This window comes from Aphidius gifuensis, linkage group LG3 (assembly GCF_014905175.1).
Source record: "Aphidius gifuensis isolate YNYX2018 linkage group LG3, ASM1490517v1, whole genome shotgun sequence".
NCBI lineage: Eukaryota > Metazoa > Arthropoda > Insecta > Hymenoptera > Braconidae > Aphidius > Aphidius gifuensis.
Genome location: NC_057790.1, coordinates 26,596,687 through 26,614,369, shown reverse-complemented (window position 1 = coordinate 26,614,369; position 17,683 = coordinate 26,596,687). Strand labels below are relative to the sequence as shown.

Here is a 17,683-nt window from a genome sequence, read left to right as displayed (position 1 = left end):
AGATAAATAAATAAATAATTTATTGATAAAAAAAAAAAAAATAAATAATGATGTATAAAATGACAAATTTTTTTTATATTAAACACAAGTATATAATATTACAAGTGTGTATGTTGTAGGCGTAACCATTTACAAATAACTATCCAATGAAAAGATAGCCCGCCTCCAAAATGCCCCACTGGCTTTTCTCATGCGCTGAGATTTATTGAAATTTTATTTTTATGGAGGGTAAATGTGTGCACCCCGCGAATTCAACGATAGTACTATAGGTACATTGAGTGTACAGAAAAATACTGGATAAAGTGAGACAAAAATAAAAATAAAATTCGAAAAGATAAAGACAGTTGCAAATGGCAAGAAAAAAATAAAAAAAAAATTTACAATAAAAAACTTTATAAAAAAAATAATAAATAAAAAAATAAATAAATAATAAAAAAAAAACTGAGAATTCTTGATAGCACTGAGGGATAAAAATATTGCTTCTTTTTCCTATCTTTTTTTTCACCTTATTTTTTTAATTTCATTCTTTATTTTTTATTTATTTTTTTATTTTTCACAACCTCCACATTTTGATCTCTATCTTTACCCCGTTTTTTTTTTTTCTTTCGTTCTATCTACCTGTTTTTTTTTTTAAATTTAAACAACACTTATTGTCTTCAGTTTCAATTTAATATACTCAAATCAATGAACAATAATTTAATAAAAAATTTATCTTTGTTTTGTTAGAAAAAAATTTTTTTTTTAATTAAATAATAAATGTAATTTATTTTTTTTTAATTTTAATATTTTAGTGTTTAAATATACACAGTTTAGAAAAAAAAAAAAAAGTCAATTGAATATTTAGTATCTTAAAATTAATTATTAAAACAACAATGAAAATTTTTTGTATTTTTTTTTTTTTTTAAGTTTTAATAAATAATAATTGTTAAATTCAAAATACATATAAATTATTTATAACTTTATTCAATTTTACAGTTACGACTGAAGAAACCAGTCGACATTTTTTATAAATATTAAATTTAAAATAAAAAAAAAAAGCCGCTAATTTTGAAAAATTAAAAAAAGCGAAATTTCTTTTATTAAAAAAAAATTCAATCATAGTACTTGATGTACATATGGATAGACAAATTCATGCCTGTTCTTAATCGATTTTGAAATGGGCAAAGTGACAATGACAACCCACCAAATTGACAGCACGTCGAATGCAGCAACTTGTGTACACGTGTGTCTGACCAAAACTAACCCTTTCTACTGTTTCACCAAAAACACTATTTATAAATAAAAATAAAAACCATTTAAAATTTAAATAAATAAACAAATTATTATTGCAAAATAAAACCAATAATTATTAATTTTAATTCATCTAAATTATCTCAATAAAATGTCAATAATAATTTCCATTTCAAAAATAGATATATTTTTTTTTTTATAAATATAAATGAAAAATATATTTCACTTGATGTTACAATATTGAAAATAAATAGCTCTTGAAAATTTCAAGTGGACCAGTCGATGATTTCGCAGTGAGGGCATATATACTAGTGAGTTCTTCATATTGATGTCTGCGTGTTTAATATAAATATATGTATATAATGTGAATTGAAGAGGAAAATAAAATAGAATATTGCATAGACTGTAACATGATAATGCCTATATATTGTTCAGTCAAAATGTTGAGAAACGAATTGATGAAATTTATATATACATAGAGAATAGGGTATACCAATGAATTTCACATTTGGCATACCATTTTTAATAGTGGTACTTCTCTAGTATATCCTGCACACGACACAGGTAGGAATTTATGTTATTACATACCAGTTTGTGGAATGTTTCATGTCATATTCCAGTATTCCAAATTTCTCTACCACATATATCCTTCATGTTTTCCAACTACGAGCATTTTATCATTTTTAAAAAAAAAATATATTTCCTTTGTTTTTTATTAATTTTTTATATCAAGCTTTAATTTAATCTCAAAGCTAATTTTTTTTTTTTTGTCTTTTCAAATATTTTACAGTTTATTAAATCACTAAAATTATTTATTGATCAAATTTTTTTTCAATATTCATTTATTAGATGTTTAGATAAAGGAAATTAAATTATAAAAGTTATATCGAATTAATATTCAATTTAATATTTCAATAAATTGATGGAAATATTTAATTTAAAAAATTATAAAATTCACTGTTACATATTTTTAATAAAAATATTAATAAAATAAAAAATTAACTTACAAAAAATATTAAAAGCAATCGAGTATAAATTAATAAAAAAATAAAAACTTTATATTTTTAATAATTTTTCAAGTTAAATTTTGTAACAAGTAGATTAATTTTTTTTTTGAAAAAATAAAAATACATAATAAACATGACAAAACACTTGTTCCATAAACAAAATTAAAATGAAAATTTAAATTGCAATGTGAATATGAAAATTGTTGTGATTAATTTGTTTCCACAAATCTGAAGTATCATTTTGAAATAATATATAACATTCTGTAGTTGTGAATGCTGTTTGTTGAATGTTTAATAAATAGTTGCTAGTATATAAGAGTTCACATATACAAATATGCATTTAGACCAAAAGATGAATAGAGACGAAATGATATTACCAAAGGTGTATATATATTTTCATGATATTAACCAGTGTACACAGGATAATTTCATTAGACGATATCTTCGAGCCTTTCAATTTGAACGCAAAACTACACTGAAGCCTCGTTTACAAGTCTATAATATTCCAAAACAGTATTTCCTACGGGACTATATAGCTTGTGCTTCATTTGTGTTGCTATTTTGTTATAGCCATACTTAACGTTCCTGCTTTTACTAACAACAGTTGAATCAAAATTTTATTTTAACCTTTTTCTAATCACAGAAAAAAAAATTCTTTGATGCTTATTTATTTGCTCAAATTCTATCTAAAAATTATTAAAATTTTTGCTAAAATTGTCTCAATAAAAATATTTCTTTGTACTATTCCACAAGGCTTCCAAATTTCTCCGTTATTTTTTCGAATTTCTCCGAAATTTCTCCGATCGAAATTGGTGAATTTTTTTTTTAATAAAAATATTTCTACGGATTGATTGGATGAAATGAAAAAAAATCTAGAAAAGTATTTTCAACGAGAAATGGAATAATTATCATTACAAAAAAAAAAAATTGTCCCTTGAATTTATTGGAAAAATGAATAATGTGAAAATTTGGAAATTGTAAAGAAAAGTTTTTTTCAAGGCAAACAGATAATACAGACACTTTGTCTCTTGGCCTGCGTGGTCTTGTTCAAAGTTTAATTAGTTTTCTGCGAAAGGTGTATATATACGACTGAGTTAAGTTAAGTTTAGTGCTGAAAAGTTGTGTGTATGTGTATGTATACACTGAACTCACCACGACAATTTTACCGAGTGTTGAAGTTTTTCAATTTTCTCAGGGGTTATATACAAAGATGGCTCGCACCCTATCATCGTCCCTATACAATATATATATTTTCTGACCTAAAAGAAAACAAAAAAATCTTTATGGTGTAAGTCACAATATTGCCAGTAAATTTTATTGTCTAGGTGATTGTCTTTATTTTATGTTTAACTTTAAAAAAAAAACAAAAAAAAAATATAGGGGAATATAAGTGAATTGGGCATTGTTTTTATTGAATTGCTTGAAGAAAAAATACTCTAAATGTTTATGGAACTTGTATATATAATTTTTGAATGATCCTTTTATCGTTTGGCGATATTTTTTAGTATGGGAAAATTTAACAAATTGGTTTATGTCAAGGTAATAATTTATGTTGCATATTTTGACTGGTAAAGTGTTGAAAATATTCTGCGATTAGTTGGTCGTATCAGTAGAATTTTGAAACACCTTGTCAAGTGGATTTGATGCTTGTGAAAAACAACTCGTGGATCTTGTAATAACACCATGTTTTATCTATGCCTTTGTGTTATTTTTGCGACTAATACCATTTTGCCATCTTGACTTGCAATACACTGATCCTCTCAGAATAACAGAAGCTGGACTTAGCCGTAAAACGTGGCAAGATTTACACCAAAACTTGAATCCAAACTCAAGATTTATTGCTTTTTTTGAACTATGTTTCTTGATTTTTATTTTTTTTTTCCTTTTTTTATTTTAAGAAAATTTAACAAGTCTGGAAAAAGTTGAAATCCTTGTTTACTAATAATATTCTGTTTTTTAAATATTGAATCGAATATTTATTGTTACATAAATTATTATATCAACAAACAATTAAAAAAATTATTTTTCAATGAAATGGTACTTTGTGCTTTAATATAAAATTCAATGCAAGCTTTGTAAAATTGAATAAAGTATTTATTGAAACATCAGTCTTGAAGTTGCAAACTGTAACGAAATTAAAAAAGTAAATTGGTAAAAAAATAATTTAGCAAAGTATTTATAAATATGTGGATAAAGATTAATTTGAAATAAAATTATTAAAGTCATTCTGGTTAATTGACTAGGTGTTTGTCTAGTAGACAAATAAAATCTATAAATTAAAAAAATATTATACTTTTTTAAATATTTTTATTGAGCATTTATTTTGCATTAATTTAATCATTCATTTTTATATTATTAATGTACGCTTTTTTCGAGCCAAAAAATAAAGTCATAACTTTGATGATTTTATTTGCAAACTATCATGTTGTAATATATCCACTAAATAAATCCACCTCAATTTGATTTATCATTTTTGCATTATTTAAAATCATAATAAAAAATATTAATAAATTACCTACTCAAATACTTTATAAATATCTCTAAAAAAAAATTTTCTCGCTTTTAAAAATCTAGAAAAAAATATATTTGAATCGGAAGTGTAAATTTAACTTTACCAGCTGACTCATTCTTATTCGATAATGCAATTTGACACAAGTGAGTTGTCAAAAACACAGATATTTCATTAAAAAAAAATTTAAATATCGATTGAATATACCGTATAAGAGTCAAGAAAAAATATATTTTCGTACAGATATTAAGGTTGAGGTGGTTGTCGCCAGTAACACCCCAATGGGCTTAACAGACCCCATAGAGGGAAAAATGTAATATAAAAGGCTTAGGCAACTAAGCCGTTAATATGTTGTACATTGATGCGTTAGAAAGAGCCAGCTAGATATATTTATATGTTATTACACTGCTAACGCACTAACATATGTTCTGAGTATCCTGACTTGTGTTGTTGTATAATTTTATTTTTTTCCTCCCAATATATAGGGTAGCTTCCAGTTGAATGAATGACTTTTATAGATGCCAAAAAGTATATCTTATTTCGATGCACTGAATAAAATTATTCGACTCAATTTCATTTTTTTTTCTTTCAAATAATATCTCATATTAATTTAATCACTATTTCAAATTACAATTTTTTTATTATATTTCAAAATTTAATATCAATTAATGTAAATATTAAAAAAAAAAAAAAATTTAATTATCAATCAAATATGAAATTTTTTAAATGAGAAAAAAAAAAAAAAAATTCAATTTTATTTAATTTTCATTAGTACACTTTGTCGTGTACGTATATAAAAAAAAATAAAAAAAAAAATGCATAGCTCTCGTTTGAGTGAGTATTTGAAATATCAAAAGTGACAAATTTTTATTCTGTCAGTATGAATTTGACAAAGTTGAGTTGTTTCCAATTGAAAAATAAAATTATTTGATAGATAATTTTCAAAGGTAAAAAAAAATTTTGATCGAGATTTCTTTTTCTTTTCATTTAAACATACGTAAATGTCACATTACGCCCAATATATTTATGTTTTTCATGGAGGGTGTTTTATACACATAGGGGGCTGAGGGGGTGGAACAGGGAGGAGGCACACGGGATGCGCAATAGTTGGCACGTGTCGACGCGTGTACACTGAAAATTAATTGAGATGTGAAATTAACTTGGACATATATATAAATAAATATTGTTATAAAATTCCAAATGCACAATGCCATGGTAAACATGAAAATTAAATAATATTTCGCTGTTAAAAATATTTAAATTTGCTTCAATAGAATTTTTTTATTTTTAAATTTAAAATTTTACATTTCAAGTTGAAGATTTGTAAATTTTTTTTGTATTAATCATTTAATTAATAATAAAAAATGTAATAATAAAAAAATTTTAATTTAATTTTGAATTTTTGGTTTAAATTTAAAATTAATTTAATTTTTTTTTGTTTATAAATTTTTGGTTTAATGTTAATTTAACATTTAAAGATGATAAAAATTTAATATTTTTATATATTTTTTTTCCAACTGTGCAGTGTAATGCTTTTTTTATTTTTTTTTTTTTAATACTTTTTTTGGCAAGTGATCCTGGCAGTTTGCAGTTAATTTAAAAGCCATATTCCCTCCAGCAAAGAGCCAATAAAAAAAAATCCGTCGAGCATCAAAAGAGGAAAACGGCAAAAATAGAAGAAAGGATAAATGTAGAGAATGAGAGTGTTGAAAAGGGACGAAAAGCAATATTATAAAATTTAATGTCTTGGTTTATGGTTCAACAGAGCCTGGCTATAACCTTCTGTCCGATATTTACTAGGCAATCGCGAGCAATATAGACTGACGTTGCACACAAGATATATAATTTTATTTTGACATTTTTCATTGGAAATTTTCTTTATTGGAATTATTTTTTAATTTATTGATTTATTAATTAGATGAAAATCAATTTAATAATGTAATTTTACTATATTTTCAATTGTCAATTTAATTTAATAAAAAAAAAATTTTAATTTTTAAAAAATACAAAAAAAATGTATTAAAAATTTATCAAAAAAATATATTTTTTCTCTTTCACATTAAACTATTAATTTCTATTTAAATAAAAAATTATTTTTATATTTAAATGTTACTTTTGCAAATTAAAAATTATTCATTCACAAAAACTTTCAGTAAAAATTGTTTTTTTTTTTTTTTTTGATTTTTTAATCTACAGTCTATAATTATCATGATTTTGTGATTTTTTTTTCTTAATTAAATTCAATAAATAATTCTCTAAATAATAATACTCACTAAAAACCGTTCATATATTTTTTTTTCTATAAATAATTTATTATATCAAAATCAATAGTAAAAATATATTTCGAAAAATTTATATTTTCATGAAATAAAAAAGTGTTTATTTTTAATTTTAAAGCACATTAAAAATTAATAGTCAATCAATTATCATCGATGATTATAGCAAGCAGCTATCAATCATCAAAATTTACATTTCATATATTTTTTTATATTTTTAATCACCCAAAAATCATCAGCATCATCAAACCACTTGACCAAAAATTACAAAAACCCCTAAAAATCAATTTCCTTTCAAAAAATTCCCCTAAAATTCTAAAAATCACACCCAGTGATTCTTAAAAATGCCAAAAATCCAAAAAAAAAATATTCAAAAACTCCAACAAAACCAAGATACATAAAATGCCCATTAGAATTTAGAAATAAATTGTAAGAAAAAAAAAAAAAAAAAAATTACATAAACCAGTATCACGAAAATTGAAAAAATATATAAATAAACCAGAGTACATATTAATACATATACAAATAAATAAATATATATATATACAAACACATACAAAAAATATATATACATAAATATCGAACATGTACATATAACGGCCACATTGACGCACACCAGGGAGACAATGGAGAAACAGCAAAACACAAGACATAGGCGAAATGGTGAGAGGTGTATAGCAACGTCACCACGGAAATCAAGAGTAATGCCAACATGAAACTGCACTACCCCTCTGTTACCCACTCCCTTAAAATAGTCCATTTCTAAATTTTCCCTCTCATCACCCCTTGCAATTCTTGATGTACCATCTACCAAACTATCTTTTTCTATAAGCCATTATCTCTTTTCAACTTGGTCTCTTTGATATATATTTGTTTTTGTTGTTTCATCTTGCCTTCAGTTATACACATATACTTGTTTCCTTCTTCAATATTATTTTTATCCTTTTTCATTGTTCATCTTGTTTCTCTCTATCTTTGTACAACCTTCTGTGATACCCATCCCCCTGGGTATAAAACTACCCTGTCCATGCGCCCACAGCCACCTTCTCAACTCTGATGCTTGTACATTGTTTCTTGTTTATATATATATATTTAGTTCACTGAGAAAATTCTGTGATATAAAAAATAAAAAACGGAGAAATACACGGAGAAATAACACACACCAGGTTGCATTGTATATACCTCTTTTAAAGTTGACTGTATATACTTCAAGAATTTTCTGAAAGCTCTGAGCTTTTTTTCTTTTCTTTTTCTTATCTTATTTTTTTTTTTTGCTTTTGTTTTATTTTGCACCCTCAATGTGCGTTTCTTATTCGTTGGTATATATATTTTTTTTTTTTGCTCCGTTTTGTTTCTATTTTTTTACAAATGACATTTTCACTTGATGCTATATGTATAACAGTCTGATTCAATCGTCTTCGCAACCTTGCAGCCATTGAGAAAAATATAAAAAATAAAAAAAAACTGAATTTTTTTTCATTTCATTAAAAAGAAAAAAATATATTTTTTTTATTATCAATGTGTTTTATTATTCTTTTACTTCTTTTCATGACTTTATATTGTATTTTTTTTTTTTTTTTTTTCTCTCGTAAAACTGTGTTTACTTGGGAGCTGTAAAAATTTTATTATGGGCCCACCGTGCAGCAGTAGAAAATGCAAGACTTTTTATTCTATTTTTTTTTTATTCAGGGCAAATAGAATATTAAGATTGCATTATATAATTTTATTACGGTTTTATAATTTGTTTGAGTATGGTTTTTAAGTGGTGACTTTTGGCTGTTGATGGAATATTTTTTATTATAAGAGTGTTGTTGAAAAAGGAATTGTACAACTATAGTCAATATAATTTATATAATATATATAAGATAAAAATAAAAGGTTGATATGGTGTTTGGCTAAATCCCGTGAAGAAAATGTGGCCATTCGTATGATCGAGCTGAACCGAGAACGACTGTCAGGACAACCTTCAAAAGGTCTTTTAATATACACTATATCTTTCGCGGTGGTATATATCCTCCGATTTCACCCTTGGGAATGACAAAAAAAATTATAGCTGTATCCTTAATCCATCCTTGGTAGATATTTTGAATTACAGAAAAAAGAAAACGAGAAATATCATGGATAATAATATACATCTATAATTATTCATAACTATTTGTCATTGCATATTTAAATATTGCGAAAATTATAATTTAAATAAAAAATGATAAATCAAATTGAGGTGGATTTATTTGGTGGACATATTACAACATGATAGTCGGCAAATAAAATCATCAAAGTTATGACTTTATTTTTTGGCTCGAAAAAAGCGTACATTAATAATATAAAAATGAATGATTAAATTAATGCAAAATAAATGCTCAATAAAAATATTTAAAAAAGTATAATATTTTTTTAATTTATAGATTTTATTTGTCTACTAGACAAACACCTAGTCAATTAACCAGAATGACTTTAATAATTTTATTTCAAATTAATCTTTATCCACATATTTATAAATACTTTGCTAAATTATTTTTTTACCAATTTACTTTTTAAATTTCGTTACAGTTTGCAACTTCAAGACTGATATTTCAATAAATACTTTATTCAATTTTACAAAGCTTGCATTGAATTTTATATTAAAGCACAAAGTACCATTTCATTGGAAAATAATTTTTTTAAATAAATAAATCAACATGAAAATTAATCAATCATCATAATTAAAATACGTTTCTTTATACGTATTTGATAATTATTATATGACAATTATGTTTGTTGTTAAATATAATCTGGTAATTAATTTATACCTCAAGTGGGTTTATAAACTAATTTTAATTGTTAACATACACAAATAGTTGTTGATACTCAGCTTGTCTATTTTCGAAAGATTAAATTAATTTTAGCTAAATTACTTGGTGCTTGAGATGTCTAGTACTATAACTAAACGAGAAAGAGAGCTTGCTTCTATTTATCTCTGTTAAATTTATTCTCCAGATATTTATTTCCTCACTTTATTTCACTCTTAATTATTCATTCGAAATTCAAAACTTTTCATTATCAATATAATTAATAAATAATGATAACAAAAAATATAATTTATTCTCCATTTAAATATATTTTTTTTTCTCTACTTTATTTTTCTACTTTGTTAATATTTAATTTAATAAAAATATTATTTTTCTATTTTTAAAGATTATACTATTTTAATATTCAATCGAATCATTTTTTTCTATGTTTCGAAAGTATTCTTTATTTTGAACAATTCACCTTATAAATTTCTACAATATCGACAGAAGCTTAATTCATCTTTCGAGTATTTACAAACGAGCTTACAAGTTTATCCGCATATTTTTCGACACATCATTCACCATCACATTGCATCACATGTTCTCCATTTTTACATTGATCATATGACTGATAAAAAATATTAACCATACGTCATTTTAATAACTATATAAACTATTAACTATTGTCATTGTTATTTATTAAAAGTGCCATAAATTTATATAATTAAAATATACATAAAAAATGCCTCCAGCAAGCAAACAAAAAGGAAAAAAACGTAAACAATCTCGCAACAATAATTATGTAAACAAAAGGTAAACTTTAAATTACGTTTTAATTTCTATATAACAAACAAACAAACAAAATGACCTCAAAAACAACAACAACTGTCTATAATTTATTATAAATATTTTTCAATTTAACAGAACAAAAAAAAGTCATAAATCTTCAGTTAAAAATATCACATCAGCTGCATCAGGAAGTAGTAAAGAAAATATAATAAAACAAAATATTCCAACTGTAGAACAAGAAGACTTACCTGAAATTGAAGACATTGTAAGTATTAAAATACATAAAAACAAATTAATCCAAATCATTAATTTAATATTTATTTATCAAGGAAATAATAACTCGACAAGCATCACCAGTTAATTTACCTCTAGATGAAAATAATCAACTGCTAACATTTGTCAATGCCAATGAAAGATTACAACAATATCCAGATGTTGTAGAAAACATTGAACTAGCAAGATTGTTTGATAAGATTCGTTATTCTGAAGAAGCAACATCAGCACTTCCAAATCGTTCATGGGCAATTCATTGTGCAGATGTGCCAGCAAAACGTATTGTTGTCAGTGAAATGATCATTGAACATTCACCTGAAAGAGGTGTTGAACCTTTTTATCCAAAACAGGTAATGTCAAAGTTGATAGAAAACAAAAATATATATATTTATAAATAATTTAACAATGTTTAAATTAAATTTTTAGATTGTCATTGATGATAAACTCAATTATGAATTATTTCTACAAACAACACGTACTGTTTTGAAGAATAAATCATCATCAATACGAAGTATGACTGATTTTGAATCATTGCTGGATCATGTTAGTAGTTTAAAATTATGCTCAGGTGGTCCAAATGTTATTCAATATAATAATATTAATCCAGAGTGTGCATATAAAGATTCTAAAAATAAATGGCGTCATAATTTATGTACACTTGAGTTGAATAAGGATGATGATGATGTTGATGTTGATAATAACAACATGAACAACACATGTGATGCTTGTTTATCATTGGAGGATATACTTAAACGACATGTTCAACGACTAAAGCCATCATTGAAACAACGAAATAATTTGTTACGTAAACGACCAGGACAGTCAAGAGGTTCTTGAAGAAATGATAATATTTTATAAAATATTATTGTGATGATATATTTTCACTGATAAAAGTTGGTTATTCATTTTGAAATTTATTATAATTAATGACGTTTATTATATTATTTTGTTTTAGTTGATGGGAATTTATTTTCTCACATTTATTATTTTGTTTTGTTGTGATTTTTTTTTTTTTTTTTTTGAAAATAAGTTGATCATATTCTTCCAGTTTATATCTGTAAAATATTTGTCAAATGAATATTTAATTTTTACGACAATTGTATGATAAAAAAATATAAAAAAAAAAAAAAATTAAAATAAATTTTTTGAATAATTTTTTTTTACTAAATTAAAAATGATTTTTGGCTTAGATACTTTTATTAATTTAAAGGGATATTTTGTTTATCAAAACAATATTACAAAATGTTGAAAAAATTCATAATATTTTTTATTATTAAATTTTAAAATTTAGCTTTTGAAATTTAATATACATTTGTATTGATTATGAATTTTTTATTATTGTAAAAAAATAATTTTTTTATTCTAAAGAATTTGGAAAACAACAAGATAACAAGTAGTTAATATTTTATATAGTTAAACAGGAAGGTAAAATGGAATTTTTATGATTGTAGATATTCTAAACTCGTAAAACATTGACAAAGTATAATTTCAAAAAAAAAATTGAAATAAAAAATGTAATTTTAGATTAAAAATTATTGTCATGTTGCTTTGTTAAAGTTTATCGGTATAAATTGCAAAAAATATATTTCCCAGTATGTGTTGAAAATGATTTCAATGTTGAAAATTTGTTCAAGGTTTGTCGTGAGTTGAAACAAATAAAACAAACGATCGAAAAATATTTTAGATATGAGCCACAAAATAATAAATGTTTATTTCAAATTATTACATTCAAATAAATTATTGTACAATTAAATATAACAAATTCAACAACAAATTGTTGTATGACCTTGGAGACTGACATGTCCATTAATATTCCATTTTTTAATATCAGGAAGACCAAGTATATTTCTATCATGAGATGAAATTGAATTTCCAATCAAATCAACATAGTCACATATCATTCCTCTGAATGTGTTAGGGGGAAAGAGGCTGACAATCATTTTTTACTGCCGAAGTATTTTAAAAAATAAATTCGCGGCCATTGATCGTTGTTACATTAATTTTAACATTAGATAAGAGACTTATCCGGACATGATATTTTAGCATATTTGTATCCGTACTTAAATTTACCATCACAACCTTTCTGCCAATTAGTATAGCGAATGAGAGGATCATCATCTGGTGGATCCTCGGCTTTTGTCGAATGACCTCTAGTAAGAACATGTCCGTTAATATTCCATTTCTTAATATCAGCAAGACGAAGTATATCTCCATCATTAGATAAAATTGTATTTCCACTCAAATCAAGATAGTCACATATCATTCCTTTGAATGTTCCTGCTGTGATATTTGTCAATTTATTGTGGCTTATATTTACAAGACTCATACCGTGGTTTAATACCAATGCCCCCATTTCAATTTTCTTAATAGAATTATGATGAAGTCTCAGCTTATTCAATTTTTTAAGTTTATTAAAAACATTGTTGGGAATATGTGTGAGATTGTTGTGTGACAAGTTAATTATCAATAAATTATCAAGTCCAGAAAATGCATCTTCTTCGAGTGTGGCTAAATTTGTTGCTGTTATTTTGAATATTGCAAGTTTCGGCAAACAAATTAATGATTTTCTGTGTAATATAATAATTGAACCACCAGTATATAAAAGTTTATTCAGTCGTGGAAGCATATGAGTGTATGAATTATTGCAAATACCAACAGAATTATTTTTAAGAATTTCCAAACCTTTTAAATTACTCATTCCCACAAATGATCTACTTAAGCACTCATGTGTTTCGTCAACTTGAATTGTTAGGTGACTTACAGATTTGAAATTTTCAAATTGAATAGTCTTAAGTGTAATTGGTCCTATATTCAATTCTAAACTTTTCAAGTTTTTCAACGGCTCAAATGAATGTTCATCAAAAATAAATTTATTTTCAGTATATTTATGAAGAATCAATGTTTTCACAGGATATTTCTTGTTAATAAAATTCCATGCACTTTTATCAATTGATGATATATTATCAACTGATATTTCAATTGGTATGTCAATTGGGCTTTTACGTAAATCAGACAATTTTATATCAGGGTCAAGTAAATTTTGATTGAGAATAACAAAAGTCATGACACTGTTTTCAACACAAATTATCAATAATCCTTGCATGTGACATGATGATTGAAGTTTAGTTACCCTGCTATCATCCTTATATATTATTTTATTATTATTAAATATATAAAGTGTTCCAACTTTTATATATTGTTCGTCATAATGTTTTATTCGGTTATTCGAAAGATCTAATTGTCCAATGAGAACTCCTTCAAAAGTTTTTTGTGTGATTGATTGTATTTTATTGCCACTAAGGTCTAACAATGATACTGTTTTATTTAAATCCATAAATACTCCATCTTCAATAAGTGATATTGAATTGTGTTTCAATAAAAGTATATCCAATTTTTGTAATCCATCAAGTACACCTTTTTTAATAACAGATAAATTTTGATTGAACTGTATGATAAGAATTCTAGAATTTTGAAGACCACTGAATGCTCCAGCTTCAATTTCTTGAAGACTACTCTGATATATAGCTAGATGTTCCAACATTTTAAAACATTCAAATGATTTTGATGGAAGAATTTCAAATGAACCACCATTATATCTGAGACCTTCCAGTGTTATATAATTACTATTATTATCAACAACACATCGTTGAAAATTAAAAGCATTGTGGTTTTCAATTGTTAACATTTTTAAATTTTTCATTCTTACTAATATGTCGTAAAGAGAAACACTAGATTCATATACTGATAATGTCAAACTTTCTAATGTATCATTCATTGGTAAAATTGAACCTTCATTTAAAACCATTCGACTGGTAATAAGTTGAAGATTTTTAAGTTTCTTCATTTTCATAAATGAGTTTTCTCGTACATAAAACGTATCTGCAGATGATTTTATTGTCAATGATTCGATACTCAAATCAACAAATGCATTGGGATCTATTCCAAATGTTTCATTGTCATAAATTGCCAGTGTCGTTGGTGAAAGTCTATAAGGCAACACTTTTTGTGTTACTGATATAATAAATTTGACTTCTTTGCAAATAACATAAATAGCCTGATCACTCTCATAACAATAGGTGTAGTTCTCATTTGTGTTAGTTGCAGATTCGTCATGATTATATTTGAAATATACTGTAGTAGAATTTTTAAGACCCCAACGTCTTCCGTTTTTAAATTTTTTAATGATATTGCCATCCAAAAACAATCTAATAATTATTGAATTTTTAAATTCATTACTTCCAATATACTGAATGTTATTTCCACCAAGATCAATTGTTTCGCATTCAAAATTTTTAAAACATCCATATTCAAGTTGTGCCAATAAATTGTAACTTAGATTTAGCATTTTACAGTTCTTATTTATTGGAGCAAATGCTTCACTATCAATTTTTACTATCGAATTGTTTGCTAAATTTAGAATTTTTAGATTTGTCAATTCATGCAAAAAATTTTTTCGAATATAAGTTATTTCCCAATTTGATGTTAATTCCAGTCTTTCCAGGTTTTTTAAATTTTCAAATGCACCAACTTCTATTACTGACAAGTTGGTTCTCGTTATTATTAAACTCTCGAGATTTGGCAAACATCTGAATGACCCTGATGATAGTTTATTGATAATACTTGCTGTATAATTTAGACTCGATATGTACAGATCAGTGTTGGATGGATCACAAATACTTTCAAATTTATATTCAATCAATTCTAAACTTTCCAAATTTGGAAAATTTGGCAATACTTGATAAAGTCTTACAATTGCGTCATTAATTTTTAATTTAAGAGACTTTAAATGATTTAATCTTTGAAAAGTTTTTGGATCTAACATAACTGAACCTGGAGTTATTTCTAAATGCTCAAGTTCCGATAAACGAAATGCTAATGGGCTTATTATTAAATTTCTATTTGATAAACGCAATTTTAAACTTTTCGTTTTACGATAGAAATCTGAATCGGTGAATACAAAATCGTGAATAATACTTATTGCATTGTCTTTGTATTCAACTGATTCTTCTGGATTATTTTTTGAGTCTATGTATTCTGGTTTATATGGTATTAATTTACCTTCATTTGTTTTACAAACTCGATTAATCGTTTTCAATTTCATGCAGATTATAGTCGATGAAATGACTTGAAGTCGAATGATAATTATAGATGTTATCCATATCCATAAACTTATAGACTCCATCTTTTCTGTATTGGTCAACAATATACTTGAATAGCTCCTTACCCACTTTGACTGATTGAGATTTAAAACAACACTGACTGTTTAATAAAATACTTTCACGTATACTTCTGACTATTTTTAAAAAAACGTTAGTATAAATTTAATACCACTGTAATATACTAAAAGTTTAATATAATCTCAAACTGTTTATATATATATATTTTTTTTTTTATACATTTAAAAATGTTTCACAAGCCGCAATAAAATGAAAAACTTAGCTTCAATAGCACTGCTTTAACATTATTTTATTGGTCAATACATTATTTAAAGAGATAACGTCAAAAAATTATATTGAAACGAAAAAAAATAACAAATAAAAACATCCGATGTTTTTAAATCGTAAAAATTAATTGCAAACACGTGTAAATATGACAGTAAAAATATCATAAATATGCTATCTGTTCAGCTTTTAAATTTTTCAAACTAAAAAAATTTTTCTAAACAATATTTATATAATATTATTATAAACATTTATTGTTATTATAAACTCGTGTTAACAATAAAAATATCATAACTAATCGTTGTTTTTTCTGGTTAAAGCTAGTATTTTTATAGTTAAATTGGAATTTAAAATAAAACATTTACCAGTTCTGATTTCAAGGAAAAAAATAAAATGAAAAATGTAATTTTAGATTAGAAAATTATGACTTGGATATTTTTTTTTTTTTTTTGAAAATGAGTTGATCATATTCTTCCAGTTTATATCTGTAAAATATTTGTTAAATGAATATTTAATTTTTACGACAAATGTATAATTAAGAAATATACAAGGAAAAAAAAAAAACAAAAAGTAAAATAAATTTTTTGAATAATTTTTTTTACTAAATTGAAAATGATTTTTGGCTTGTATATTTTTATTAATTTAAAGAAATATAATATAACAATATAAAATGTTGATGAAAAAATTCATTATATTTTTTATTATTAAATTTTGAATTTAGTTTTTAAAGCAAAAAAAATTAAATATATTCTTGTATTGACAATGAATTTTTTATTATTGTAGAAAAATATTTTTTTTATTGTAGAGAATTTGGAAAACAACAAGATAACAAGTAGTTAATATTTTTATAGTTAAACAGGAAGCTAAAATGAAATTTTCATGATTGTAGATATTTTAAACTCGTAAAACATTGACAAAGTATAATTTCAAAAAAAAAAAATGGAATAAAAAATGTAATTTTAGATTAACAATTAATGTCAGTTTACTTTGTTAAAGTTTATCAGTATAAATTGCAAAAAATATATTTCCCAGTATGTATTAAAAATGATTTCAATGTTGGAAAATTGTTCAAGGTTTGTCGTGAGTTTAAAAAATAAAACAAACGATCGAAAAATATTTTAGATATGAGCCACAAAATAACAAATGATTATTTCAAATTCTTACATTCAAATAAATTATTGTACAATTGAATATAATCAAATAACAAATTCAAGGATATTAGTATGCGTACGTAAATTTAGCATGACAACCTTTCTCGCCCAAATAGTCCAGATGACATGATGACTATGGATCCTCGGCTTTTGTAGCATGACCTTGAAAACCGACATGACCATTAATATTCCATTTTTTAATATCAGCAAGACCAAGTATATTTATCTCATGAGATGAA

The 17,683-nt window shown here is 24.6% G+C and overlaps 2 protein-coding genes across 2 annotated transcripts; one reads left to right on the top strand and one right to left on the bottom strand.

Annotated features, from left to right (window-relative positions):
• Positions 1–10,379: 10,379 nt before the first annotated feature.
• On the top strand, positions 10,380–12,626 carry LOC122853362. The gene is made up of 4 exons (XM_044153791.1): positions 10,380–10,603; positions 10,715–10,844; positions 10,909–11,202; positions 11,279–12,626. Exons 1-4 carry the CDS (start codon positions 10,533–10,535, stop codon positions 11,687–11,689), a joined length of 906 nt encoding a protein of 301 aa, XP_044009726.1. The 5' UTR covers positions 10,380–10,532; the 3' UTR covers positions 11,690–12,626.
• Positions 12,627–12,860: 234 nt separating this feature from the next.
• On the bottom strand, positions 12,861–15,953 carry LOC122851124 (protein artichoke-like). Its single transcript, XM_044150172.1, has 2 exons — positions 14,147–15,953; positions 12,861–13,129 (listed from the first exon to the last, which is right to left on the bottom strand). Exons 1-2 carry the CDS (start codon positions 15,951–15,953, stop codon positions 12,861–12,863), a joined length of 2,076 nt encoding a protein of 691 aa, XP_044006107.1.
• Positions 15,954–17,683: the final 1,730 nt, after the last annotated feature.